Below are 26,991 nucleotides of genomic sequence, written 5' to 3'. Positions count from 1 at the left end.
CCTGGCTTTTGTAGGGTTGTCATTATTGTTTTGGTATCGCTATGACGTTTCTCCTTTGAGCGTGCCTTTATAAGCCAGCCGTCCAGGTAGGGGGTATACATGAATGCCCCTCCTAGGCATTTTGTGAAAACCCTTTGTGCTGACTTTATTCTGAATGGTAAGACCTTGAATTGGTAGTGAACCCCTTCGAGTATGAATCTGAAGCATCTTTTGTGTGCCTGGTTCATCGGTATGTGCAGCAAGGCATCCTGAAGGTCTATGGTTGCCATGTAGTTTCCTTTTTCCAGGATTGGGATTACCTCCTGTAGGGCTGTCATTTTGAAATACCGAGTATGGATGAATTTGTTTATGAACTTGAGATCCAGGTTTGGCCTTAGTGTAAGGTCTAGTTTTGGTACCAGGAAGTAAGGTGAGTAGTTTCCCTTGTTTAATTCCTTTTTTGGTACTCTTTCTATTGCCCGTTTTTGGAGGTGGTCCTTCACTTTCCTTCCTAGCTGCACTAGTTCTGTTCTTTGATATGTTTTCCTCTTTGGTGGGTTTAGTGGAGGTAGGCTTGTGTGGATGCTTGGCCCGGTCTGTTGGCCACTTTGTTGGGTACTCTCCTGGGGCAGTTGCTACTGCCCTGTCTAAAGACTCTCCTTCCTGCTGGCCTTCTGATGGTGCTTCCTCCTCTGAAATTGCCTCTGTATTGGAGTGCCCTCATTGCCTTAGGCATTTTGTTGTCGTCCTTGATCTGCTCCAAAGACTCATCCACCTCTCATCCAAATAATGTCTCTCCAGTGAAGGGCTTGTTTATTATGGAGGCCCACACCTCAGGTTTGAAGCTGGATACCCCGAGCCATGCATGTCTCCTTAGTCTTGTGTCTGTGCACATTTGTCTTCTGGCTGTGTCTGCAGCGTCCAGCGCTGATTTTAGGCAGGCGTTGGCTCAGGGTCCTGTATGATCACCTTTGCTCTTTTCTTATCTCCTTCTGAGACTTTTATCCCACTGCTGGTGGCCACATCTGTTAAGAAGGGTGTTCGAGTTTGCTATACAACACTGTGTTTAGGCTTTTCTCGCCATCTTTCTCCCCACCATGTCCACCCTTTTGCTTTCCCTTTCTGGAGGGGGACCTGTGATAGTGTGCGTTGCTCCTCCCCCTTGCAGTTGTGACGATGATGGGGTCTGCCACTGTGTTCCCCTGAATATATTTGGGGTCCTTTTGAGATGGCTTGCATTTCTTCCCCATCCTTGGTGTCACCTCTTTTGCTGCCACAGGTTCTCTAAAGGTGTCCTTACTCTGGTCCAGAACGCTGGGTAGCATGGGGAAGTGGAGGTTTCCCTTGCTTGACAGCATGAGGGTTTCCAATAGGAAAATTGAGTCTCCCTGCTCTTCTTCCAGGGGCACACCTTATGTGTCTGCTGCCCTCTTCACTTAGCTCTTATAGCACGTGATGTTATCTGGGGGTGAAGGCTTCGAGGGGTAGCTGTCAACCTCTTCTGGACTCTCCATTTCGAGGTCATTCCAATCGTCCTCAAAGCTACCCATTGCTTCCTCCACTTCCGGGTCATAGAATTTCTCCTTCGCCTCTTCTTCGTGAAGCTCGGGGGTTGCCAGTGCCTCGAGCACTGTCTTGTCCTCTTCGACGTCCGTGCCATCAAGGGTTTGGGTGGAATTCAGAATTTTGAGTCCCATTTTGAGTGGGGCTTAGAAAAAATATCAGCTTTTTTCATCTAAAAAGTAAAAAAATGCAAATTCATGATTTTTGTCAAAAAAGTGACAAAGTCCAATTCTGAGTGGGGATTTTGGATATTCACAGGGACCTGTTTTCCTCTTTCCCTCACTGGGTTTAGCTTTGATTTTCTTTTCTGTGGAACTGTGCATTTAGTAGTTTTGTGATTTATATGGGAGTATCATGCACAGGACCATTTCTTCTCTTTCTTTAAAATCTCCCACTACTTAGGCCCTCTTTTTGTTTTTGTTGTATTTTCCATGACCCCTACCCTGCTTCATTCTCCTGGCCCGTGGAAATACCTTCAGCATCCCCCGCCGGAGGATGTGTTTGGTTCTCTCCTTGTCCTGGTTGTTGTTGATTTCAGTGTTTTTTTCCTGAAAAACATTTGAATTTCCTCTGCTTTTTTCGGCTTTGTCTCAAAAAACTTCAGAGCTCCTCCTTACGTTTCAGACCCAAGCGAAAAAAAAAAGAATCTGAAGATGGCTATCACGCACAGGAACTTTTGGGGCGCTGACATCATACAGGGGACGGACAAAGACCAAATGGTGATCGATGATGCCCGATAAAGAAGTTAAAAAAAGGGAAAAAAGACAATTCCAGACCCAACCACTAGATGGCAAAATGATGCACAGCATGCAAATCCAGAAAAGGATTCATGCAGGAAAACATTACTTTTGTAAAAAAAAAAAAAAAAAAAAAACACAACTGCTGTGAAGCTAAATAAAAACTGTAAGGTTAAAAAAAAAAACATTCAAAACAGAGAAAAGTTTTTTTTTCTGGAAAAAATAAAACACACAGGACATTTAGTTGGGAAGAAATTTATTACATTCAGTAATTTATTGGAACATTCTGAAAAATCCTTAACAGACTTATTGCTCAGAAACATCCAATGCAACAGGCAATTTTCTATGGTTTGTACAAAAGTTTAGGGACATAGGTAAACTAAGATAGGCCCCTTCAAAAGAACAGTGCAGGTCACAGTAAAAAACTAGACCATGAGCAAGGCACTTCAAATCACACGGAATAATATGGCTGGAACCTCGTTTATTTACACACATTTGTTTACTTTAATCTTAAATTGTAGGGACTGTACACAAGATCATTTTGAAATAGAAACTGAAAACCTGCTATTTGTATAAATGTGTGCGTCAACAAAGCAATTGGCAGGCATTCAATACAAGTATTCAAATCCTAAATGTCCATCAGTAATACTGTGGAGCAGATTACAACTCCCCTGGTAATCCAGATGGATCCAATAATGGGTGTTACTTGCTAAACAACTCTACTAACATACACTTCTAAACTGTATCACGGAAGCCGTTTTATTTCTAGACAAAGCAACCATGCTTTAAAGCCACGCCTCCACTGCCAAGACTGTATAAATATGTAAAAATGTATTTATGAAGTTAAAAAGTCTTATAAGATGTATGTTGAATGTATTTAAAGTACAGTTTTCCGAACATCAAAAACGTTAATGTAAAAACTGACTTTGAAAATTAAATTGTAATTACACTTTAATTGCGCCTTCTGAAAGGAAAAGGATCTTTGATGTCAGGTTATCCTTGGTCTCTGTAGTTAAGATTAATATATAAACGACGCCTAGGATCAAAACTGGATCAAAAAGCTGTCTGAAAACTGCTGCACCTACTAGCAGTCAAAAACTAACTAACCTAAATGGAAATTCAATCGGCACAAACATTTAGCTTAAGTTGGATATTTAGACACAATGTCTCAGGAACTTCACGTGACACACTTGATTATGCACCCTATTAAAATACTATTAACATTGTGAATATTACACCAACCAGCATTTGAATTTAGGTGAGGTATCGCAACAGTCACAGGGATGACATATGTTAATTATCTTACAGAATTTACCAAAGCAAAATGCCTTTAATTCTTAACAGACTTCAATTTTGAGAGTTTGGAATATTTAGGTTAACTGGAATGCAGAGGTCACGCTGCCTTCTCTGGGAATAATTGCAGTCCTTGAAATACATGGAACACATAGTTTTTCTTAAGATTAGGCACAAGCACTCTGGCACATGATATCTGAACTTTACACTGAAATTGATATAATTTACAACATTGCCAAAAGAAGTGTAGATACAATAACATTCAAAACAAATGTATAAGGAAAATAAAAAAGTTCATGCCATTGAATCCAAAATGTATCTTCCCTAGGATGATGCACAATTAAAAACCTAAAAAGTCAACACTTCAGCTAACGCATCAAAACTCAATGTCATGCCCTCCAAAAGAGCTTTAAAATGGGTATTTTCTCTACATTCATCCTAAAAGTTTGATATAAGCAACTGGAAGTAGTATGTCTTATCAATGCTATTAAAAAAGCCTGCACCCATCCACAAAGTGTTTACTAATGTTCTTAGCTTTTTTAAAAGCAGGCCAGTGGGTGCTGCCGTCAAAACCTTCACTGGTAGAGACTAGCCAATTACAATTACTGTGCTGATTAAATCTTGTATGAAATGAGCCCGGGAAAAGAGAATAATTAACTTGAAAACTGGAGAACTGTGCTCCCACAGAACACTTTAAAGACATCCCACTCTTAGCAGCGCACTGTTTAAAAAAAAAAAATACATGCTGTTTTGACTTTCAAAGATTTATCTGGCTGATGCTTGTCTGTGAAATTGGTTTGTGGATAGCCAGGGGGTGCTACAGGAGGAAGGGGGTTACAAAATTTAAGTGAGGAAAAGGGATCTAGTCTAGGACACTGACAGATCCCACATGTGCCCCCATATGTGGGCACATGCACAAAAATCTATACATAAAAATGATTGTGTGCATCATCTCTCCATTACACAACCAGACTCTCTCTGCCCTCTGCCCTAAATGAACGTTCATGACATTTCAAAAACACATTAAAAAACCCCTCTCCCCTCCTCATAAAATTAAAGTCTTCTGCAGTGGGCTCGGTTGTGATGAATCTGTTTCTACTGTTGCTTGCAGATCATCATTCCAGAAGAGTGCGTCGGACTAAAGTAGAAAAAAAGAGAAACATATTGTCAGAACCCTGGAGTGAGGGTGACTAGTTAGTACACGTTTTCAAGGTAAGGTTACCCGATGACTCCACAGCCCCAAGGATGCAATGCTCTAGTCCCGGGTTCATAATTTACAACACATGGTTTTCAATTGTGTAAGTAAATTGGATACGTTGACGTGAACCAGTACAACTCTCAGAAGACAGTAGGGCGTTAAACTAAACATTAGAGCCCAAACTATACATCGGGTGCGCTGTTTTGCTTTGCACCATCGCACACTCTTAGCTCAGTGCAATGGATATGGATAGTGCACGTAATTGCAGTAAAAATGCACTGTCCTCAGTTCAGGTGCAAACTGATAGTTAAGGACTGGAAACACCTGGTAGATTTACTTTCACTTGTTAATTGCACTTAACATGCTGGGAAGCAAGATCTATTACTACGAAACAGGATGCCTACTCATCCCATTACTGTTCAGGCCACCAACAGTGAAAATGAAAGGGTTGTACTGTGTACACATTCATTACATGTATCCCAAATGACAAACGCAACAATATTTAACCATTGTTTCGATGTTAAGGCCCAATGATTGTCAGCTTCCATAAGATATTGGGCCTTACAGGCACCCCTATGTGAAATGTTGTCCTCAAAAAGAAGCGCTTTTCTTCAAACAAAAGAAAAGGTAAAAAAGGAAGAAAGACTGCAAATGGGGTGAAGAATCTTCATCATGACAAACACCTAGACTGGGGTAGGGGATGTTAGTAACATATTGCAATTGCAATTACAGCTAATATACCACAGAGTGCAGACAGTCTTCATGATCTTCTCTGGCAAGAGACATGGACTGTGATTAGTGGTGGCGACAAGGAGTACTCTTCACTTTCAATGATGTTTAAGGGCTAATTTGCAACAGGGTCTGTTCTTGAGCAAGGCCAGGTTAGCAGACTACATAATGTCCCACAAGCAGATTGCGTCAGTGGGCCCAAATGAGTGGCAAATATTGCTCTCATTTTGTGGGGTCAATCTGCTTTGGGTGCAAATATCCTTGAACTCTACCACTGCTGAGAAGTTGTGTAAAATTGGTGGAGGCGCTTACAAGAAGGCGTATGTCAGGTCAAGAAAGGGATGCCTTAAGGAACATACCTACATATCCTGACGTAGCACAGAAGGTTTTTGGGTGTTGGCATGATGCTTAATTTTTTATTTATTGAGCCAGCCGTGTGGACTGCAGTACTAGATTGTCAAGGTAAAGAATGGGGGCAAGAAGGGAACGAAAGGTTGTGGATAGTTTGAAAACTGGATTGAGAAACATGCTTATGAGAAGCAGATAATCACAGTGACCTAGCTTGCATGAAGTCTGAAATGGCCAGTGGGTCTAGAAAGGTTGTTCAGAGCATGTGTGGTGAAGTGTTGTATTTTATGCAGTCTAGATCATTAATCAAGGTCTTGGTAGAGTGGAAAGTGTGGTGGACATGGTTGCTGGAACAAATAGCAGTGGGGAGAGGCAGCAATCAACTGGATGTATACCATGATCCTCACTTCACTGAAAAGTAACTCCAAAGTGATATGATGACAGGAAAAGCTGAATGAGCAGAAAAGGCTATTGAATGGTTTTAAGACCAGCGGATGAGAGGGACACAGAATATCTTATTCTACATGAAGTTTTGCATTAAGTAACATGAGATCATTCAGCATCTAATGTTCTCAAGGCAGTCAACTTTAGCAACCTGGAACAAGTCTTTAAAGCAGAAGAAAGAAGAATATCAGAGTGCCACGAAACATGGAACAGTGAAGTATCAGAAAAAAGTTGCACACAGGGATAATAAGAAGGGCCTAGGATAACGCTTTTAGGGGGTTGGGGAGGGTCTAGTGAGTCCTTCATAGAGCCGGAGGACAACTTATTACATCTGACCTGCAAGGCAGGAGAAGAGCAAGGAGAGGGAAGCATCGCTGATGACTAAACTTTAAGTCAGTAAAAGTATGTTGTAATGGACTGTGCCGACAGTGGTGGAGAAATCAAGGAGGTCAGAAGGCTACTATAGATGAAGGTTGTATATTATATATATATGGCACATGGCTTGAGAGCAGGCCTTTGTACAGGTGATTGGTAATTATGTGCAATGTGCTTTAAAGACCAGCCTTTCAATTATGTTATAGAAGACAAGCTTGTTCAGGATAGGATACACTAGGACAAGATAAAGTGGTGTAAAAAAGTCCATATTTCACACGAAACAATTAAATATGGGACTTATTTGATGGATGCCTGGATTTGGATCTCATCATCATTAACGGCAAACTCTACATATCTTTAACATTATCAGGGCTACTAGGGTTACATGGCAGAGAGGACCAAAACATGAGCAAAGTTATCTAAAATCATGTCTCAAAAAAATGCAAAGTACTTGCACAATCAGTGTAATTTTTTATCTAATTGAGATAAAAACAACATATTTGGTGAAATGTTCTCCTTTATTTATAACCAACTCAAGAAAGGTAAACAAAGACCAAATATTCTAGTGCCAATTAGTAACCAGTGGCAGCTACACTTTAAACACAACAGCTTTTAAGCTAACTGCCCCAAAACAAAACAAACATGTAATATAAAAAATACATAACGGGTACCATTTATAATATAGATCTATATTGCCATGTCGGTGTTCTAATGATATTTACATACTATTCGTCCTTCAGCCATGTGGTTTATAATCTCAAGGAGCCCCAGTGGCAACACTGGAACATATTACACATTTATGCATTATGTATTCTGTCTGTATAAATACACATTATCTGGGCAGCATTTTATGGAAGAGGAATAGTAAGATACCAGAGAAGAAGTTACGGCTGAATAGCCTAGATCTGGAAAGTGTGTCATAGATTTAAAGCAGTGTAGTTGTAGCATTACTGAGCAAAGGGGGTAGGAAAGTGCATAGGAGTGGCTGACCCATTCCAGAATGAGGTGAACTGAGCTGAAGCAGATAAATATCTAATATTCAGAGAAGAAGTTAGCTAACGAGAGCAAAGGGGTCGAGTATGTGTGTGTACATGCATCTAGGAGGTTAAGCACCTGAATGTTGTGAACGCAAGAGTGGAGAGAAGGCGTTTGAAAGTGCTGATCAGGTGGGGAACCAATATTTGGACATGTCAAGGTGATGAAGTAGTCATAGGGTACAGGTGTTATTCAGAGATGGCTGAAATTTAGGGACTTCAGTGACGATATAGAGAGCGTAGCATGATGCCTGGATTCAACTGCTGTAGATGGTTGGGAGTTTAGATTTTGATGGCGCGAGGGGTGATGGTGGGGAGGGTTTCAAATACAGCAAAATACCAACATGTATACACAAACTAGGGCACTGGCATAACTTCAGTTCCTTGGGGCTTCTAGCATTTCGGTCTTTCCTGTAATTTTGAGTAGCTCGGGTGGATGGTGAAAGTGGGGTCCATAAATGTGAGGCAGAATTAATGTCAGGACATTACTAGCATCAAAGATGTAGCTTCCTGTATGAGATTTGTGTCCTGAGACATCAGCTTGTATGACTAACAAGGGATGCAGCTTTTTTCAACTAATGCTTAGACAGGGTATAGATTTTAAACATGGAGCTGGTGTCTCACTGGAAGACAGTGAAGTGACCACAATGTAGGTGACATAGTCGTATCCCCCCCTCCAGGTAACACACTGGAATGGATTTTTCTGGCGTGTCAATTTGAATATTCAAGGGCTACTAACCTTGTGGTTCTGCTTTGTCTCCCCCGTGCTGCTGCATGTCGACATTTTCCCCATCTACAACAAATTAAAAATACTTATATTAAGTATACCCTCTGTAAAGCGATGTGGTTCTGGCTGAAAATTAACGTACCGAAAGAAGCCCTGGTACCAGAAACAAGAATAAAGATCCAAAGGCACCTCCTAAGGTCTCCTAAGACCAAAAGGAGCAACACATCTGTATACAAAAACACATGGCATGGTACCCGTGTAGTACGATGTAATTAGAAAAGTCGAGTGTTGATGCCTTACAGAAGGAAAGAAGGGTGGTGGGCCCTCACACTTCTTCACACACACAAATCCAATTTCAGAGCAAGAACCATGGCAATAATGACAATCCAGGACTGGATGTTTGATAGTGGGGGAAACGTCTACTGCTTTTGAAATAAATAGGCAACAATTAAAGCGATGCAGTCACATACACGAATATCTGACAATCTGAAAAGAAAGAGTCAAGACTGAGTCCACGAGATCAACTCTATTTATTGTTAAATCTAAGTCAGGTGTTGTGAATGCTGAAAATGAAGAGGATTTGGGTACAGTTTTGGTGCAAGCTACTGATATTTACAACTTTGTTTGGAAATTCAGTCTCCCACATACATGCACACACCTTTACTCTCTACCATCTCAATCTCACTCCATCTTCCATCACAACCACGCAATGCCATGGTTGTTTTTACTGCACAAAAAGCAGTGGGTTCAAAAAACTTACTTCACAGGGACCTGATACGTCATTATAGAGAAACAAGGGTTTCATCGCATGAAAGGACTAGCCCGTCTGATTTCCTTCCCTCCAACTAATTAGTCACTATGCAGTAGAGGTCATTTAGATAATAACAGCCCCAATTATACTGCTTCGCCTTTACCACTGTCATTTGTTTATTCAGCATCCTCTAAATGGAGGGTAAGAAATTGAGGAACCGTTGTTAGCTGTACTTCACAGACAGCAGTTTCGCAAAGTCCTTCCTTCTATCATGCATTTTTTAAACAAAGAAAACATATTTCACTTAAACCGTGTCCTGAAAAAAATGAAGCCTGAAAAAATGCAGTATAAGGGGACATGGTAGGGTATCCTGACCTCCTGGACCATGTGGGGGTGGTCAAGTGGGACCACCCTGTGGCCAAATTTAAAAAAATGTATACATTTTTAAGGTTTCCACAATTCTGGGGGTGTTCATGAGAACCAATGAGCTCCATAGACAAGTACAAGAGTCTCGCTGGCTCATATATATATATATATATATATATTAAAGGGGGCTGAGCTTGAGTGCCTGCTGTGGGTTCCCCCAAACAGGCTGTTGGCCATACGGCCTTCGGCTGTGCACGACGAGGCATTGACTGCATCTGGCCATCCCCACAAAGTGGTGTTGGCATAGTGCAGGGGCTTTGACGCAGCGCCCGATGCAAGCACTGCTTATTACCTCACATTATGTCACTCTTGCCATTTTTTATGAAATTTACTACATTGATAACATCAATGCAACATCTGAAATGACACCGTGGTGACAAATCTGTGCATTGCGGGGTCAGAGTTATAGTTACTGTAGGGCGTGATTTATAGTTACTTGAACTAGTTACTATAGCAACTGGTGAATTTCAGCGGTTTTGTTACTTTACAGTAACACAAACTTGACACACTTTAGAGAAAACACCAGACAGGATACCCCTTTTCATACATGTGGTAGTGCACAACATGGGCCAAGCTCCATATATGTATATAAAAAAATAAATAAAAAAAAAAAATGAAACAAACATTTCTCCATCGCGGATGAAAATAAAATATCACAGTGATAATTATACTACACTCTTTACTGTTACCTACAGGAATGACAGGTACCCATGCATCAGGAGGTAATCTGGTGATCTTGGTAGCATATGGACAACTTATAGCCCAAAGTACAGGACCCACGCAAATGCGTCTACTGGGTATTCATCACTTTTGTGTGAAATGGTGATTTAAGACCCTGAATCTACTGACATCAACTGCAATTTAAATATTTTGTACTTTGGCACATTAATTCTCAACCTTGTCATCCTCAATATCTTGTCAGTTTTATTTGAAGATACAATTGAAGATACACGCTGACCCTACAGCTTGACATGTTTATTTCGTTTACTGAAGGTATTTACTTGAAACAGTTTTACCAAAGTAGAAAGCACCATAGATCATGACATCACTGAGACATTTGTGCAATTGCCTCCTACTTTTCCTGCCCCATACGGAGTCTTTTAAGCAAAGTAATGGACAATCTCTGTTCACAGAGGTGTGTGGCTGGAGACCTGTGACTAGAGACCCAAGTAAATAAAATACTGCATCTTATTACGAGGACAACAACTTGACTCCAAGTTGTTTCCTCACTTCCATTCCATCACCACTTCACTTTTCCACCTATCCAACCTTCTGTCTCAGTTTCCACTCTACTCTCTCCCCTCTAGTGGTTTCTCCAGTACATTAGGCCCCCCACACTATGTGCACAAAGACCTCTTTATCCAAACTTATCAGTTCACATTGGCATACATATGCATCTTCGGGATGCCTCCTCTCAAATCTTCTATTCATGAAAGTTGAAAGGAGGCGAGTGAAGGTCAGCAGTAGCAAGAACTGCTGTCTACTACTCGCCATTACCAGTTTGAGTACAATGGCACAGGTGGAGACCCCTTCAAATCTAGATCCTCTGTCTCATTCTACATTGTGGTGCTCTGAATGAGTGACAAGCAAAAGCTGATTCCAGTCATGCAGAACATGAGTTCACAGAGTGGAGTAAAAGGGGAACAGAGAGCATGGGAAGGAAGATGGTGAGGAGAGCAGGCAAGAGGGGAGCTGGATTGGGTAAATGCAGCTAATCAACAGAGGGCCAGGCTCATAAAATGGAATTAGGAAATGTTCACAATGCTAGAAGGAAAATGTTACTAACCCAGGAGACATCTGTTTGTGGCATGTTGTGTTGTAGATTCATATGCCTTGCATAAGTCTGCCATCTAGTGTTGGGCTTGGAGTGTTGCAAGTTGTTTTTGTTTGAAGAATCTTTTCGAGTCAGGAGATCGAGTGACTCCTCCTCTTGGAGATACTGGGCATGGGCATCAAGCACTTTGCTAGACTTTGTTTCCCCCAGGCGGGTGAGGTAAGGAGTATAGATAGAGAGTAAGGAAAATAGATGTCCATGCAGTGTGTATACATATATACAATATTTAAATAGGAATGCTACTACAACGACCCCAGGCTTTCAGGGAGTAGGGAGGGCGCATTTGAATCTAAAGCAATACATGCCATAAACAGATGTCTACTGCTTAAGTAACATTTTCCGTTCAATGGCATGTGTGGCTGTAGATAAACTTGCTTTATATAGACTGTAAAGCAGTCCCCTCCAAATAAGTGTTGGCTAGCCTGTAGGAGATGGAGTATTTTGAAAAAGTGTCCTGAGCACCGCTTGGCCAACATTACCGTGTTGTGCTAAAACGACTACACAATAGTGTTTAGTAAATGTATGTTGTGTAGACCAAGTAGCAGCCTAACTAATGTTTGCTATTGGCATGTTGCTTTAAAAAGCCATAGAAGCACCCTTTTTTCTGGTAGAAGGTGCTCTAGGAGTTCATCGATAACTGCCTTTTGGCTTTAAGATAGCAAGCTTGAATACACTTGACTATTCATCTGCCTATTCCAGTTTTGGAAATTGGATTGCATTTATGAGGCATTGAAAATGCTACAAACAGCTGTTTAGATTTCCCAAAGTTTTTAGTCCTATCAATATAATACATAAGAGCCCTTTTAATATCTAGTGTGTGAAGTTCTCTCTCTGCAACTGCTTCTGGCTGTGGAAAAAAGACAGGTAACTCTATCGATTGATTAATGTGAAATGGTGAAACTACTTTTGGAAGGAATTTCCCTATCTTTGTGTAACTGGATAAATGGTTCTTCTAAAGTTAGAGCCTGTATTTCATTTACACATCTTAGAGAAGTGATTACTAATAAAAAGTCTACCTTCCATTAAACAAATTTTAAAGTACTAGAATGCATAGGCTCAAAGGCTGGACCCATGAGTCTAGAAAGTACAACATTAAGGTTCCATGATTAGCTGGAGGAACCCTGACTGGAATGAGGCCTTCTATGAAAGCTTTGATAACTGGAATTCTGAATGAAGAGATATGTTGTTTATTTTGGACGTAAGCAGGTATAGCTGTCAAATGGAGTCTGATCGATGAATATGCTAAATTTGCCTTTTGTAAATGTAGCAGATAAGGTCTTGAACTGAGGCTTTGAATGGATCAATGCGTTTAGGTTGACAGAAGCAGACAAAATGTTTCCATTTTGCAGCATAACACTGTACAGTTGTAGATTTATGCGCCTCTTTAAGAATTCCCATACATTCTGAGAGGAGATTCAAATAACAAAATTCTATGACTTCAGGAGCCATATCGACAGATTGAGTGTTTTGGGGTCTGGATGTCTGATTTGACCTTGCCTCTGAGTGAGAAGGTCTGGTCTGCTGGGGAGCTTCTCATGAGGAACTTCAGACAGATCCAATAGTGTTGTGAACCAAGGTTGACGTGCCTATGGAGCCACAAGAATCATGGTGAGAGATGTTTGTCTCATGTCACGAATTAGAGACGGAATGAGTGGGAGAGATGGAAAAGCATAAGCAAATATCCCTGACCAGCTCATCCATAGAGCATTGCCCTTGGACTGAGGGTGTGGGTAACTGGACACTAAGATTTGGCATTTTGAATTTTCTGCAGCAGCAAAGAGGTCTATGTGTAGTGTTCCCCACTGTTGGAAGTACTGGGGAAGTACTTGTGGGTGAAGTTCCCATTCATGGAAGTGTTGCTGCATCCTGCTGGGGAGGTCTGCAAACTGGATGTCCATTCCTGGGAGATATTCTGCCAGTAAGTTAATGTGGTGGTGAATTACCCATTTCCAAACTGTTTGCGCAAGAAAAGACAATTGAGAGGAATGAGGCCCCCTGTTTTTGTAGATAAATACATGGGTGCCATGTTGTCTGTACGGACGGGAATCACTTTGTGGGAGTGGTGTGGTAGAAAGGCTTTGAGTGCTAGAATAACTGAGTAGTTGATGTGAGAAGTTTATTGAATGGGATCCCACATACCTTGTATTGTGAGGTTGTTGAGGTAAGTTCCCCAACGTGTCTGTGATGCATCAGTAGTCAGAATGACTTGAGGCACAGGGTCTTGAAAGGGTCGCCCCTTGGAAAGATTGGTGGGATTCCACCATTGCAGACAGCGGTGAGTCTGGCGGTCCAACAACACTAGATCCTGGAGATGAACCTATGACTGAGACCACGGACGAGATAGACATTGCTGTAAGGGACACGTGTTGTCTGGCATGGGGATCAATGGCAATGCAGAACACCATCAACCCTAGTAGCTGCATCACTGTTCTCACTGTGCAAGTGTGATTTTCTTGTAATTGAGAAAGAAGAGTTTGAAAAGCTTGAATTCAACGTGGGCTTGGATATGCCAATGCTGACTGAGCTTTGAGAACTTCACCCTGATATGGCTGTATTTGTAACATTTGCAGGTAGGATTTGAGAAAGTGGATTGTGAATCCCAAGCTGTGAAAAAGATATACTGTGTACTGAGTATGACACTGACTTTGGTGGATGGCACTGGATTTGATGAGCCAGTTGTCCAGGTAAGGGAAGACATGGATGTGCTGTCTTCTGAGGAATGCTGCACCTACCGCTAGACATTTGGTGCATACCCTGGGAGCAGTTGTTACCCCGAATAGTAAAACCTTGAATTGATTATGTTTTCCGCAAATGACAAATCTGAGGTATTTGTGATGTGCTGGATGAATGGGAATGATCTTTCATCCTTGAAATCTAAAGCTGGCACAAAGTCACCTTGCTGTAATACGGGAATGCCATCTTGGAGAGTGACCATATGGAAATGCTCTGAGAGAATGTATAGATTGAGAGATCTGAGATCTAGAATTGGGTCTTAGGGACCCATCTTCCTTTCGTATAAGGAAGTATAGGGAATATACTCCTAACCCTTGCTGTGATAGGGGAACAGGCTCTATAGCCCCTAAATTAAGAAGTGATTGTACCTCTTTTTAAAGCGTAAGATGGGTGTGTGAAAGTTTGTGAGTGCAAGGGGGAATATTTGGTGAAGTGGAGATTAGCTCTCGACAGTAACCATGTTGGATAATTTTGAGAACCCATTGATCCGTGGTGATATTGGACCACTGCTGATAGGCGGAGTAGTCTTCCCCCTACTGGAGAGGTGTGTGCTGATGAAAGGTGTAAGTAGTCACTGGCATGTATTTGAGGCAGAACCTCTAGAGGTGGATGCTTTACCTCTACCGTTTGCACCTTTGTAGGAACCTCTAAATGAACCTCTATTATAGAAGTGCGTGTGTGGTTTGGGAGGTGCAAGGCTCAATAGATGATATTTTGAAGCCTCCCCCAAATTATGGCAGGAGAAAATTACCATCACGTCGGGTGGTAAGTAGGGCTCCCATAGCTTTTGCTGTTTCAGAATCCTTTTTGAGCATTTCTATGGAGGTGTCAACCTCTAGGCCAAATAAGTGTTCTTTGTCATGTTGACAACTGCCTGTTGTATTTCTTGCTTGAAGCCTGGGCATCTGAGCCAAGCTGGTCTCCTTATAATTACAGTGGTATTAATACATACTACATGCTGCAGTATCAGCTACATCAGCAGCACACCTAATGAAGTTATTAGAAATAGTTTGGCCTTCTGAAACTATTTCCAATACCTTTTCCAATGTTCCTCTGGGAGGTACTGGAGAAGATCCTCCATCTCGTCTCACTGGGCCCTGTCAAATCTTGCCAAAAGTGCATGTGAATTGGCAATACGCTCATGATTGGCAGCTTGTGCAGCCACTCTTTTCCCCTGCTGCATTAAGTTTTTTGCTCTACTTATCAGGGGGAGGAGCTTCTCCTATTGACTGGCTATTAGAATGTTTCCCCGCTGTGGTGTGAACTATAGTCTCAGGAGCTTTTTTGTGATCTAATAAATATAGGGTCTGAGGGTGCTGCCTTGTATTTTTTGCCGACCCTTGGGGTAATACCTCAGGCCCTAACAGGCTCTTTAAAAAGAACTGTGGCATGTCTAAGCATACCTGGCAAAATGGGCAAGAACTGACTGTGTGTGTGGTGGTGAATGTATCCAAGAGGAAATCCTCTTCAATAGGGTCCATATGCATTTGCACGTTATGGTATGCAGCTGCCCGTGCAATGACCTGTTGCTGTTACGTTGCATCTTCAGGAGGTGAAGGCCGTGCCAGGAACAAGTCAGGAACATTAGGTAGTATGGGATCTTATGGATCCCATGGGTCAAAATCAAGTGGAATTTCGCCTAGATCATCTCCCTGAGGTTGTGGTGAGCCTTGTGGAGAAAACTGTGGCTCAACAATAGGTAGAGGAGATTGTGGAGGTGTAGGAGGAAGTATAGGAGAGTGAAGTGGAGAAGGCTGAGGTTGCACTGGGGCCTTGTCCTTGGAGACCTTTTTAGGAGGAGGAGCAGTGTCCAATGTCTCTTGAAAAGTAAGTCTCCTCTTGATTGGGAGAGGGGGAGAAGCCAATATTTTTCCTGTTCCCTTCTGTTTGAGGAGCTGGCGCTGGCAAGCATCCAAAATTTCAAGAATTAGCTTCACTGGTAAAGCTGCCACTGAGGAATGAATGAAGTCTTTGGAAGAAAGCATCTTCGGTTCTGAAGTTTTTGGAATCAAAACCTTATGTTGAGTGGAAGATGTTGGCTCTGAAGCGGATGTGGAAGGCTTCTTTTTTGAAGCTGAAACACTTGGATCAAAGGGTCTATTCGATCCCAAGGCTGTGTGGGATGCTGTAGAGCCGAAGGTTGAATGTCGAAGACAGCTTGATCTCAGCAATTTTCGGTGCCAAGCCAGAAGGCGGGGCATCCCAAGTGTAACTTTCAGATCAGACCATGGGCAGAAGGCAGTGGTGGACCAATGACCTGTTTGTATGTATTTTTGAGAGTCTTGATATGGGAGGTCAGGGCTGATGTACTCACGACTTGTGCTGAGGTGAATGGCTGACTTTCAATGTCAGATTCAACGTCTGACTCCGAATCTTCAATGGAAGGGGCCACCTCATGTTCGATTTATTCCTGTGCATGCTCTTCTCAGAAAATAAGGAGTGTCGTCCAGTGTCTTCCATGCCATCTCCAATCAATGTGCTCTTCAGTCCCGGAGTGTCTTTTTGCATCGAAAAGAGACAGGCGTTGCAGTTCTCTTCTTTATATTTCAGAGACAAACACAAGTTACACACCAGGTGTTGGTCGGTGTGTGGGAATTTCTAATGGCATGAAGGGCAAAACCAAAATGGAGTTGTTTCATCAGTGCTGCATATTCTGACACTACATGGAGGAATAGGCCAGAGAAGGGCACTTGCGCCCCGCAGAAATTCAGGTCAAATATGTTAGATTGTGAAAATGCGATCGAAATACAATAATGTTGTTGAAAGAAAGACGAAAGAAGAGTTCGGAATAGACCGAGCCGAGGAACACCGGAGTGACAGGAAATATGTCCGAACCTGATGGCAGATGGAAAACAATCTAACAAAGGACTTGATGCCCATGCGCAGTATCACCGAGAGGAGGCACCACTCGATTTTGTGACTCAACAAGATTCTTCAAACATGACTTATGCAAAGCCTGTGTATCTTCAGCCACACATGCCATCAAACATAATGTTTCCAAGTTCATCCAGTGAAGGATGTCACAAGACGTCAAAACCAAAGAAGACATTATCAAACAAAGCAACATTCTTGCTTGTGAGCAAACCACAGAAAGTCACTTATTGGTAGGGATTGTGACTAAAACCTTACAAAGATTTTGTTATCATGTGCAGATCCAGACATCAGAAACAGACACACTTGATGAAGAGAACGCTGCTCTTTACTTGAAGTATATTTGGGTTGTAGAAGACCAGTCCATTCATGCAAGAAATAATCTAGGTGCTTAAAGCTAAAAGGTGAACCAAATAAGCAGCTTATGGAAAACAGGCTGCCATAAATGTGATCAGTACAGACTGAGAATCAAAAAACTAAGGACTTCTAGGTGAAGGAGGCATATATTCATAGAAGCAGACATTCATTCGGTAATCCCCCTCAAAATCCCCCTCCTTCCAAAGGGGGGACCTCTTTAAGAGGTGAGGGACAATACCCAATGAGGAACACAATGACATTTTCCTGCCACCCAATAAAACCATTTTTGTCCTTGACGAAAGAAGATAAGCCATATTGCCAGAGCCATGTTGTTCCAGGACCCTCCCTGTGGATATTCCTGTTTAGAGACAAAGCACCTTTTCAGGTTCCTCATTCAAGGATGCCCCCTCAAAATTCTGACTTTTCTTTATCAACTCAATCAAGAAAGTTTAATTACTAACTAATGCCTTTAGGAGGTTTTTAAGTGGCATTCGTCTGCTGCTTCCCTTTATTTACAGAGATGTAGGAAAGACATTTTCTTCCCCCAATGGAAAAAGAGATGCTCAGCCTTGTCTAGGAATATATTAAGTTAGATTTCGGAGCCAGCTTTTCCTGGCCTATCCCAGTTGCTGATCTCATGAATGATAGATAGATAGATAGATAGATAGATAGATAGATAGATAGATAGATAGATAGATAGATAGATAGATAGATAGATAGTTCTGGCAACCGACGTGGAAAATAAAATGCAGCCATCACTGGGAACATTATTCTCACAAACTCTGCCCTCAAGCCTCACCCGTTCATCCCATGTTGTCACTTAGTTTGCTGGATGAGAGATCCTTTCAGTTTGTCAGAGGTACTGGCTAAAGTGGAAGTAATCACATCACATCTCCCTTGATGTTATATTAACTTATTGCAGGAGTTCTAGCTTGGAAAACACTTTTAGGCACTGAACATTGGCTACTGACAAACTGATTCCGAAAATCATTACAGGATTAAAAAATACACAGCTGCTTCAGATAGGAGAAGAAATCATGCAAGAATGAAGAAAAGGAGATTTGGGGGTATTTATTCAGAAATCTGCAAAGTCACGATTTTGTGAAGCAAAGAAAAACAAAGCGCAAAGACAAACAACTTAATTAATTCACCATTAGAACATTCTGTGCTAGGGCCTAAGGGTCAAAGCATCAGGCAGACAACATAAGAGTTAAGCCAACCTCACTACTACAGATCTCAGACATTCTATACCAACACTTGTTTCACGATGTTCCTCTGGAGAAGTCCAAATGAAGATTCTTCACTAAAGAAGACCTGTCCTCTTCATCTAATCAAGTATTTTTAAAAGACACTCAGGTACCAGAGCCTTTCATGTATGCCAAATAAAAGACAGCAATTACAAAAAGAACTCGTATAAAACAAAGTTTAAAACAATGTATGATAATACATTCATCTTACAAATAAAATGTAAGGAAAGGGTTAAAAAAAATAAAAAAAATAAAAATCAGAAAGGCAAGTTTAATATCTAAATATAATCCCAACTGAAATAATCTGTGGTTACCTTGGTTTAGGGCCCATGTGTTTCTCAAATACATAATGAGAACAAGATCAGGAAAACAGGTATTTACTAGTTTATGAACCGATGATTTTATTGTCCAACACCGCAATGCTTGATGAAGTATTTGGAAGATGTTCATTTCCATGTTCAATTAAATAAGGATGGTGAAATTACTAGCATCCAGTTTCAAGTTGAAGCTTTGTTTTTTGTATGTGTTTATCTTTTCGCCTGGCCATGTCTGGCTCTACGGAGTCTTTTAACCACGTGCAAACCTTTGCAGGGGCTTTCAGGGGGTTGCGATTGAAGCTCTCCGTTACATTTGTAATCCGATTGTTACTTTTGTCCTGACTCAAGATCTTCAACCTCTCACGTGCAATCTCTGGCCATAAATGTTTAGACTCAAGATTTTCCAGTCCCTGGCTTTTCTTCGGGAAAAAAAAATTAAAGCTCAAACCTCTCTCGTCGACACGTTTCAGCATCTTATATTGGCCTCTTAAGGTCATAGGCTTTTTTTAGAATTTTCGAAAACACCATGTAATGCTCCAATATTTAGTCCTGTCCCTTATGTCTGTGTGAGTATAAAGACAAACAGATAATTGTGTGGTCTTACTTTGCCTCATGAGACAAACATGTATTAGTGCCCCAAGTGTAACTGGCTATTTGCCTCTGTTTGGAAGATGGGACCGATATGCCCCTGTAGTCAAAATTAGGCCAAGAGTGCCATGTCACTGACAAACCTATTAATATACTGCTGTTTTCTCACTTTTGTGCACAACTCATGAGGCGTGAGGATATTAATCTCCCTATAGAAACCTACAATTCATAATGTTTAACCTTGCCTGAGACACCCAATAATAAAGGGATAGCAGGGTTATCGGAAGGCATTTTTATCTTTTCACTCTCAGTTCCACATTATCACTAAGTGCTCCCTGAAAAATGGCTGAGCCTATCCTGGTTTTTAGGGCCCAAGATGAGATCCGAAGATGAAGGATGACCCTAACAGAGTGTGTGAGGGTCTCTCAAAACCAGTCAGCTGTGTCAATGACTGCTTTGGTGTAAAATGCTTTATTTAAAAACTAACCCAGACTATTGCCTCCTTTGGGAATGTTGGTTCTGCAAGATTATTCCATAAATGAAAATGCATATATTTAGAGTGTGTTCTGTGATCCTGCACATATTGGTATGTTTTAATGGTAATAAACTCACAGAACATACCTAGTATGGAGATGTAGATTTGGAAGTAACTTTCTTTTTCCCCACACTAGGAGGTATGATCCAGATTAAAAAGCTATTATGATACAGATGAAAACTTGCATAACATCCCAAATAGTGATATATTACCTCAGTATTCGATTTCTAATTGAGATAGAAATAGCTGTAATAACGATAAGGTCATGGATTCCTGCTTCTGTGACTATGAGCTTACATATTTCATACATTATTGTATGCTGCACATATTCTAACCCTGTTACTTACTCAAGAAAAAGCTAGATCAAGTACCAGGAGTACGTGCTTAGTTTTTTGTGAGACCCTCACACGCTCTATTAGTGTCATGCTTCATCATCGGATGTTGCATTTTAAGAAAGAATTGAAACTTGCCTTTTTTCCACGGTAATTGCTAGACTGCAGCTTCTACATTCTTCTTTCCTCTTAATTCTGATGCTTCGCTTTTACCCTCCCTCTCATCCTCTTGTTACGGTGGAGTTTTCTTTAGCACCAGGATACCAGAATTGGTTACAGAGTGCTTTAAAAATGTTTAAATATATATATTTTAAAAAAAAGAAAATATTTATTTTTGGATGACTCGAAGGTGAAAAAAGACCTCCAGTAAATATACCGTGCACAACCAGTTCAGTTTGAGTAAAAAGGGGAGATAAGTGAAGCACCAAAATTTCTATTTTATCCTCTTGATACATTTCTTCAGTTTTTAAATCAAGAAATGGTCTCAAATATTGTGTTGACCAGTTCCTTTTGACCGAGCAAAAAAGTAAATGCCTTTGTTCTTTTGTTTTGAGACACACTTGACTGTTAATTTCTTAGTATGTTCTCAACTTTAGTTATTCTCTTCAATGCTGAGAGATGATATGCTAAAAACCAGACAATTACCTCATTCTAGGAAAAACTTATGGTTGACCCCAAACTCCTCTTCACATACAGAACCGTCTTCAATTTGCGCTCGCTTCGGGAAGTAATCCATTGCGGTCTTCCCTAACTGGTTGACCACGTACATTCGAAAAGAACATCTTCTGGCAGATTTGCAAACCTTTGCTGGATATAATATTGAAATTGAAACTCTAAACATTTTAGATGTTTACTGCAAAACTGGATGCTAGCAACTCCTGCCTTATTATTTTGCTAGCCTTTGATTCAATTGACAACTGTAGGCTAATATTACCCCTTGAGAGATGCATGGGTTTCTGTGGCCTGGTCTTCAGGTTTTTATCAGTCTTTATCAATTGCAAAGATTGGTGAACACATCTAAAACAAGGTGTGCCTCAGATCTACACGAGTCTAAATCTTACTCCAGCTATATCAACAACCTCAGAGTTCAGTGTTTGAGTGGATGGAAGTGACCTCCATCACAGTGAGGATGACACTCCACTCTCTTCAGTCCTTCACATCCATAACCTTCGCCAAAGCTTTGCCACTCTTCATACATGGGTGTCGGATAAAATCTTGCAGTTAAATCTCTTGAAAACTAAATTCCTTCCCGTATCTAATAAACTAAGAAACAACCAGTGCTGATTTAAGAACTCATAGTAGGCCAATCTGCACCTCTGCTCTCAACATATAGCATTTCTGTGAGTGAGTTTGTTCAGCAGCAGGTAGTATTTCTGCCTTTAAATAAATGAATAATGAAAATAAGTAAATAAAAGAGCACATGGCTACTAATCATGCCCCCATTCTCATTCTTTCCCTTTCGGCATAGGTTTCCTTATTCAAAAAGGCCTCTGCCTGGTGCATGTCACAATATGGATAACTGGGCTTTCTTTGATTACTCTGATTACCCCCTTTTTTATGTACAGTGTACATACACAGCACCCAAGCTGCTGGTGTGCAGAAGCCTATGTTTTATTTCTTATTACAATTTGTACATTCCTCTCTCCCATATTCTGACTGATCGCACTACCAGGAACTGCACCCCATAACTCAATAGCTGATCCTCAGTGTACATCATGCACAACATGAAAAGTATGAAAAACTTCCTATACAGAGTGAAAATAAAAACAACACCCTTACAACCACACACCCTTAATGGTGTAGCTTGCTATGTGTGTGGGTAAGCACTTCACTCCGCTTTTGTTTTTTGAGACAAATTTTATTGAGTTTTATAAAATAGGGGAACTGTACAGTACAGCCAAAAGAGGGTTATGACAGTATATTGTACAGATATATAACAGAGCAATGGATTTCAGTTTTCACTTACATCATAAAGCGTAGTGTAATTGCATGTTTGATATAACTATAGTCTTCAAGAAGGTCAACGTCAAACCATGGTCACAAAGGAAGGGTTTATGAACAATTAACCATTATTCGCTCCTCACCCTATCCCAACTGATCTTCTGTCCAGTTTGATGTGATAATAATGAAAGTTGTAAGAGAATTTTGAGATGGGAAGATAGGCGGTAGGGCCCACCATACTTTCAAAAGTATCATGAGGTATCTGAGGGAGCATACAATGGTCTGTGGGGGGGGGGGGGTTTGTTAGAGAAGGTGGCACACTGCATCTTGGTTCTGCTCATTGGCAGTCTGAGTTTTAAACGATTCCTGAAGAGTGTCCCATATCCGGGCAAAGGGTCTCTTCCGAGACCGCAGTATTGCTCCCTGGGTAGTGTAAGGCTCTCCCTGCTGCTCACCACCGTATAGCCTCTTTCCGACAACTATCCACCAATGGGGTCATAGGGGATTTCCAGCACCTTGCTATTTGTATATTGGCCCGGTCTATGAAACAGTAGAGGGTTTTAGAGTTCTTGGGGCAAGGATACAGACCCAGTAAGTAGTGCTCCATTGTGTTCCAGTGAGGGGCATAAGCCAGGTCTGCCAGGGACATGTGGATGTCTGCCCAATAAGGTGTTAGGGAGGGGCACGGCCAAAGCATGTGGAGGAGATCTGCAGGGATGGTATGGCATAGGGGATAGACAAATCTATTTTATGTAGTTTCTGTGGTGTAAAGTAGCCTCTATGAAGCAAGGAGAACTGTATGAATTTGAATAGGGAGTTACAAGATATATATATTTGGGATATTCAAGTAAGAAACACCATTATTTGTCATTCCAGGTCCAGCCTATATTGTCTTCCCAGCGTGTCCTAAGTGGTATCAATGAGATACGTAAGTGCACACGCAGGTCCTTGTACAGCCATTTGACCAAATTCCTGCCAGTTTCTATTTCCTGCACCACATCAGTAAGAATTTGTCTCTGTTTTAATGCCTGCTTGTGCCCAGTGCTTGCAGACATAACGGGAAACACCAGCATATATAAGAAAGAGGGACCCCGGCATCCAGTGGGCTTAGATGAAGTCTTGGTGGGACATAAGCTCGCTATCTGTGAAGAGGTCCCCCAATGTCTGTATATCTGCAGCCTCCCAATTGTTCAATAAGGGATGTGATTGGCCCCAGTTGCATTGTTATCCCTATCAGGGGTATGTTAAGAGCATAGTGTAGGGGAATTCTGTACTGTAGAGCCTATCTCCAGTATATGAGTCCATTATTTAAAAGTATTGGTAGCCAGGAAAGACAAGGCACTCCCGGCAGCAAGAGTGTGTGTAAGGTACTGTGCTGAAGTTCCTGTGGAGCATAATTAGGTGAAAGCCCGCCAACAAATATGATTTGCAGTTCTCCTGCATAGCATAGCAGTATGCCTTAAAATCTGGGAAGCCCTTTCCACCTTCACCCGGAGAGAGTTGAAATTTAGTGATACTCATTCTACACATCAGTACCCCATATCAGATGTATAAGTAGAGTATTTAGCTGTTGGTAGTATGCTATTGGAACTACCACCAGTAAATTAACAAAAAAGTATGACAAGCGGGTAAGCATCACCAACTTTGAGACTGGCAGCAGTCCAGCTTCAGAAAGAAGTAAAGTGATCCAAAACCAGATCTGTGAGTGGAGGGAGGCAATTGCTTTTTTTAAATTACCTTCCACAGATCAGAAGAAGATCTACATATTTTTATATCGAAATAGCAGAAAGCATGTGGGGCTACTGGGATAGTATTCGCTCCCATCTGTATGTTGTCCCCAGGTATACGATCTTGAAAAGTGAAAGCACAAGATTTATTGTGGTTAACTCACAGGCCTGAAAGGTTCGCAAAGGGGGTGAGTAGGGTGGGGAGTGGCATCATATTATTGGGAAGCTCATGTATGTATATTATAAGGTTATCTGTGTAAAAGGAGACAGCGTAGTAGTGTTGTCCTTGTGGTATGCTCTAGGCACCTGTCCTCTGTCTAATACTCTATGCTAGTGGTTCTATTGCAGGCACCAAGAGGAGTGGAGACAGGGAACAGCTGTCTGGTGCCACAAAAAATTGGGTAAGTGGAGGATATGTGTGGGCCTGTTCGTGCACGGGTCATGGGATTCGTATTTAATAGTTTTATCCATTTGATATAAGTTGGGAGAGTACCAAATTTTGTAAGTGTTGCAAACATTCCAGCTTAGAGTATCAAATGGCTGTTGGAGGCCAAGGGATAGGCATCCAGCAGTCGGGTAGGCTGTCTTAGCAACTTCCATCACCTGGTATAATTGTCTAATGTTTAAAAATGTGCTGCACCATGAAACAAAGCCGTTCTGGTACATATGGATGAGGTCTGCCAAAAGACGAAGAATCCTTTTTGCTAGGACTTTACTCATAATTGTATACTCTGTTGAGAGGGGGACAACGGCATGCATAAGGACGTCATCTGAGTCGCAGCCGAGTTTATTTAGGGATGTGACTAGTGCCTGGCAGGTACTGGGGAAGGGATCCATACTCTAGTTTCCAGATGTGGTAACAAGCGAGTAGAAAAGTTGACAGAGAACTCGACCTGCAAACTGTGCAGTCCAGGAGTCTTGTTATGAGGTAGATAGGTTTTTGCACTACAGATTACTTCCTATGACAGTGGTGCTTCTAACTCTGTACAATAGGACGTCGGTATCTGCAGTAGGTGCAGGTCATTTAGGCATTATTAAGTGCACCAGTAAAGCTCCTGTTTTGTCGTCTTATGTGTGTAAGCATTCTAATCTAACTGTTGCACATGGGACTTTATGCAGGCTTATCCCAAACTTTTTTTCTTCTTCCTCCTATTTTTTTCTGACCTGATTTAGCGGTCTTTAGGACTCTGGACACTTTTCCACTGTAAACCAGTGCTAAAATGCATAAGTTTCTGTCTAAATTGTATTGGTGATCGGTTTATCCATGGTTGGCATATCTGATTTGCTAGTAAGTCCCTAGTATAGTGCACCAGGTCTGCCCAGGGCCTGTAAACCAAATCCTAGTAGTGGGTCTTCAGCACTGATTGTGCCACCCACTGGAGTAGCCCTGTAAATATGTCTCAGACCTGCTACTGAGGAGGGATGTGGAGGGAGAGAGAGAGAGAGGGAGAAAGGGAGAGGGGGAGAGAGAAAGAGGGGGAGGAAAGAGACGGGGGAGATAGGGGGAGGGAGGGACAGGGAGAGAGAGAGAGCGAGAGAGAGAGAGGAGTGTGTGTGTGTTTTTGAACTATCAGTTCTACCTGGCAAGCACACCCACTTGCCAGGTACAAACCTTCTTAAGTCACTGTGAGAAGGTAGCCTCTTTCTAGCCTTGTTACCCCCACTTTTGGCCTGTTTGTGAGTGTGTGTCAGGGTGTTTGTCACTGTTTTCACTGTCTCACTGGGATCCTGATAGCAAGGCCTCAGTGCTCATAGTGAAAACACTATGTTTTCAGTATGGTTGTTATGTGTCACTGGGATCCTGCTGGTCAGGACCCCAGTGCTCATAGGTTTGTGGCCTATATGTATGTGTCACTGGGACCCTGTCACACAGGGCCCCAGTGCTCATAGGTGTGCATGTATATGTTCCCTGTGTGGTGCCTAACTGTCTCACTGAGGCTCTGCTAACCAGAACCTCAGTGGTTATGCTCTCTCATTACTTTTAAATTGTCACTAACAGGCTAGTGACCAATTTTACCAATTCACATTGGCTTACTGGAACACCCTTATAATTCCCTAGTATATGGTACTAAGGTACCCAGGGTATTGGGGTTCCAGGAGATCCCTATGGGCTGCAGCATTTCTTTTGCCACCCATAGGGAGCTCTGACAATTCTTACACAGGCCTGCCACTGCAGCCTGAGTGAAATAACGTCCACGTTATTTCACAGCCATTTTACACTGCACTTAAGTAACTTATAAGTCACCTATATGTCTAACCTTTACCTGGTAAAGGTTAGGTGCAAAGTTACTTAGTGTGAGGGCACCCTGGCACTAGCCAAGGTGCCCCCACATTGTTCAGAGCCAATTCCCTGAACTTTGTGAGCGCGGGGACACCATTACACGCGTGCACTACATATAGGTCACTACCTATATGTAGCTTCACAATGGTAACTCCGAATATGGCCATGTAACATGTCTATGATCATGGAATTGCCCCCTCTATGCCATCCTGGCATAGTTGGTACAATCCCATGATCCCAGTGGTCTGTAGCACAGACCCTGGTACTGCCAAACTGCCCTTCCTGGGGTTTCACTGCAGCTGCTGCTGCTGCCAACCCCTCAGACAGGCAGCTGCCCTCCTGGGGTCCAGCCAGGCCTGGCCCAGGATGGCAGAACAAAGAACTTCCTCTGAGAGAGGGTGTGACACCCTCTCCCTTTGGAAAATGGTGTGAAGGCAGGGAAGGAGTAGCCTCCCCCAGCCTCTGGAAATGCTTTGTTGGGCACAGAGGTGCCCAATTCTGCATAAGCCAGTCTACACCGGTTCAGGGACCCCTTAGCCCCTGCTCTGGCGCGAAACTGGACAAAGGAAAGGGGAGTGACCACTCCCCTGACCTGCACCTCCCCTGGGAGGTGTCCAGAGCTCC

At 42.0% G+C, this 26,991-nt stretch overlaps 1 protein-coding gene across 2 annotated transcripts in view; it reads right to left on the bottom strand.

Moving 5' to 3' along the window:
• Positions 1–2,518: 2,518 nt before the first annotated feature.
• LOC138250326 (CD99 antigen-like) overlaps positions 2,519–26,991 on the bottom strand; it is a 286,125-nt gene continuing 261,652 nt past the window's right edge. For both annotated transcript variants that reach the window (XM_069205086.1, XM_069205088.1), the window contains 2 exons: positions 8,440–8,493; positions 2,519–4,710 (listed from right to left, as the gene is read on the bottom strand). In XM_069205086.1, coding sequence (XP_069061187.1) covers positions 4,688–4,710; positions 8,440–8,493 — 77 coding nt within the window. In that variant the 3' untranslated portion in view covers positions 2,519–4,687. The remainder of the gene's footprint in view (positions 4,711–8,439; positions 8,494–26,991) is intronic.

The sequence above is a fragment of the Pleurodeles waltl genome, chromosome 8, assembly GCF_031143425.1.
Source record: "Pleurodeles waltl isolate 20211129_DDA chromosome 8, aPleWal1.hap1.20221129, whole genome shotgun sequence".
Taxonomy (NCBI): Eukaryota; Metazoa; Chordata; class Amphibia; order Caudata; family Salamandridae; genus Pleurodeles; species Pleurodeles waltl.
This window is presented reverse-complemented; position numbering and strand designations above follow the sequence as displayed.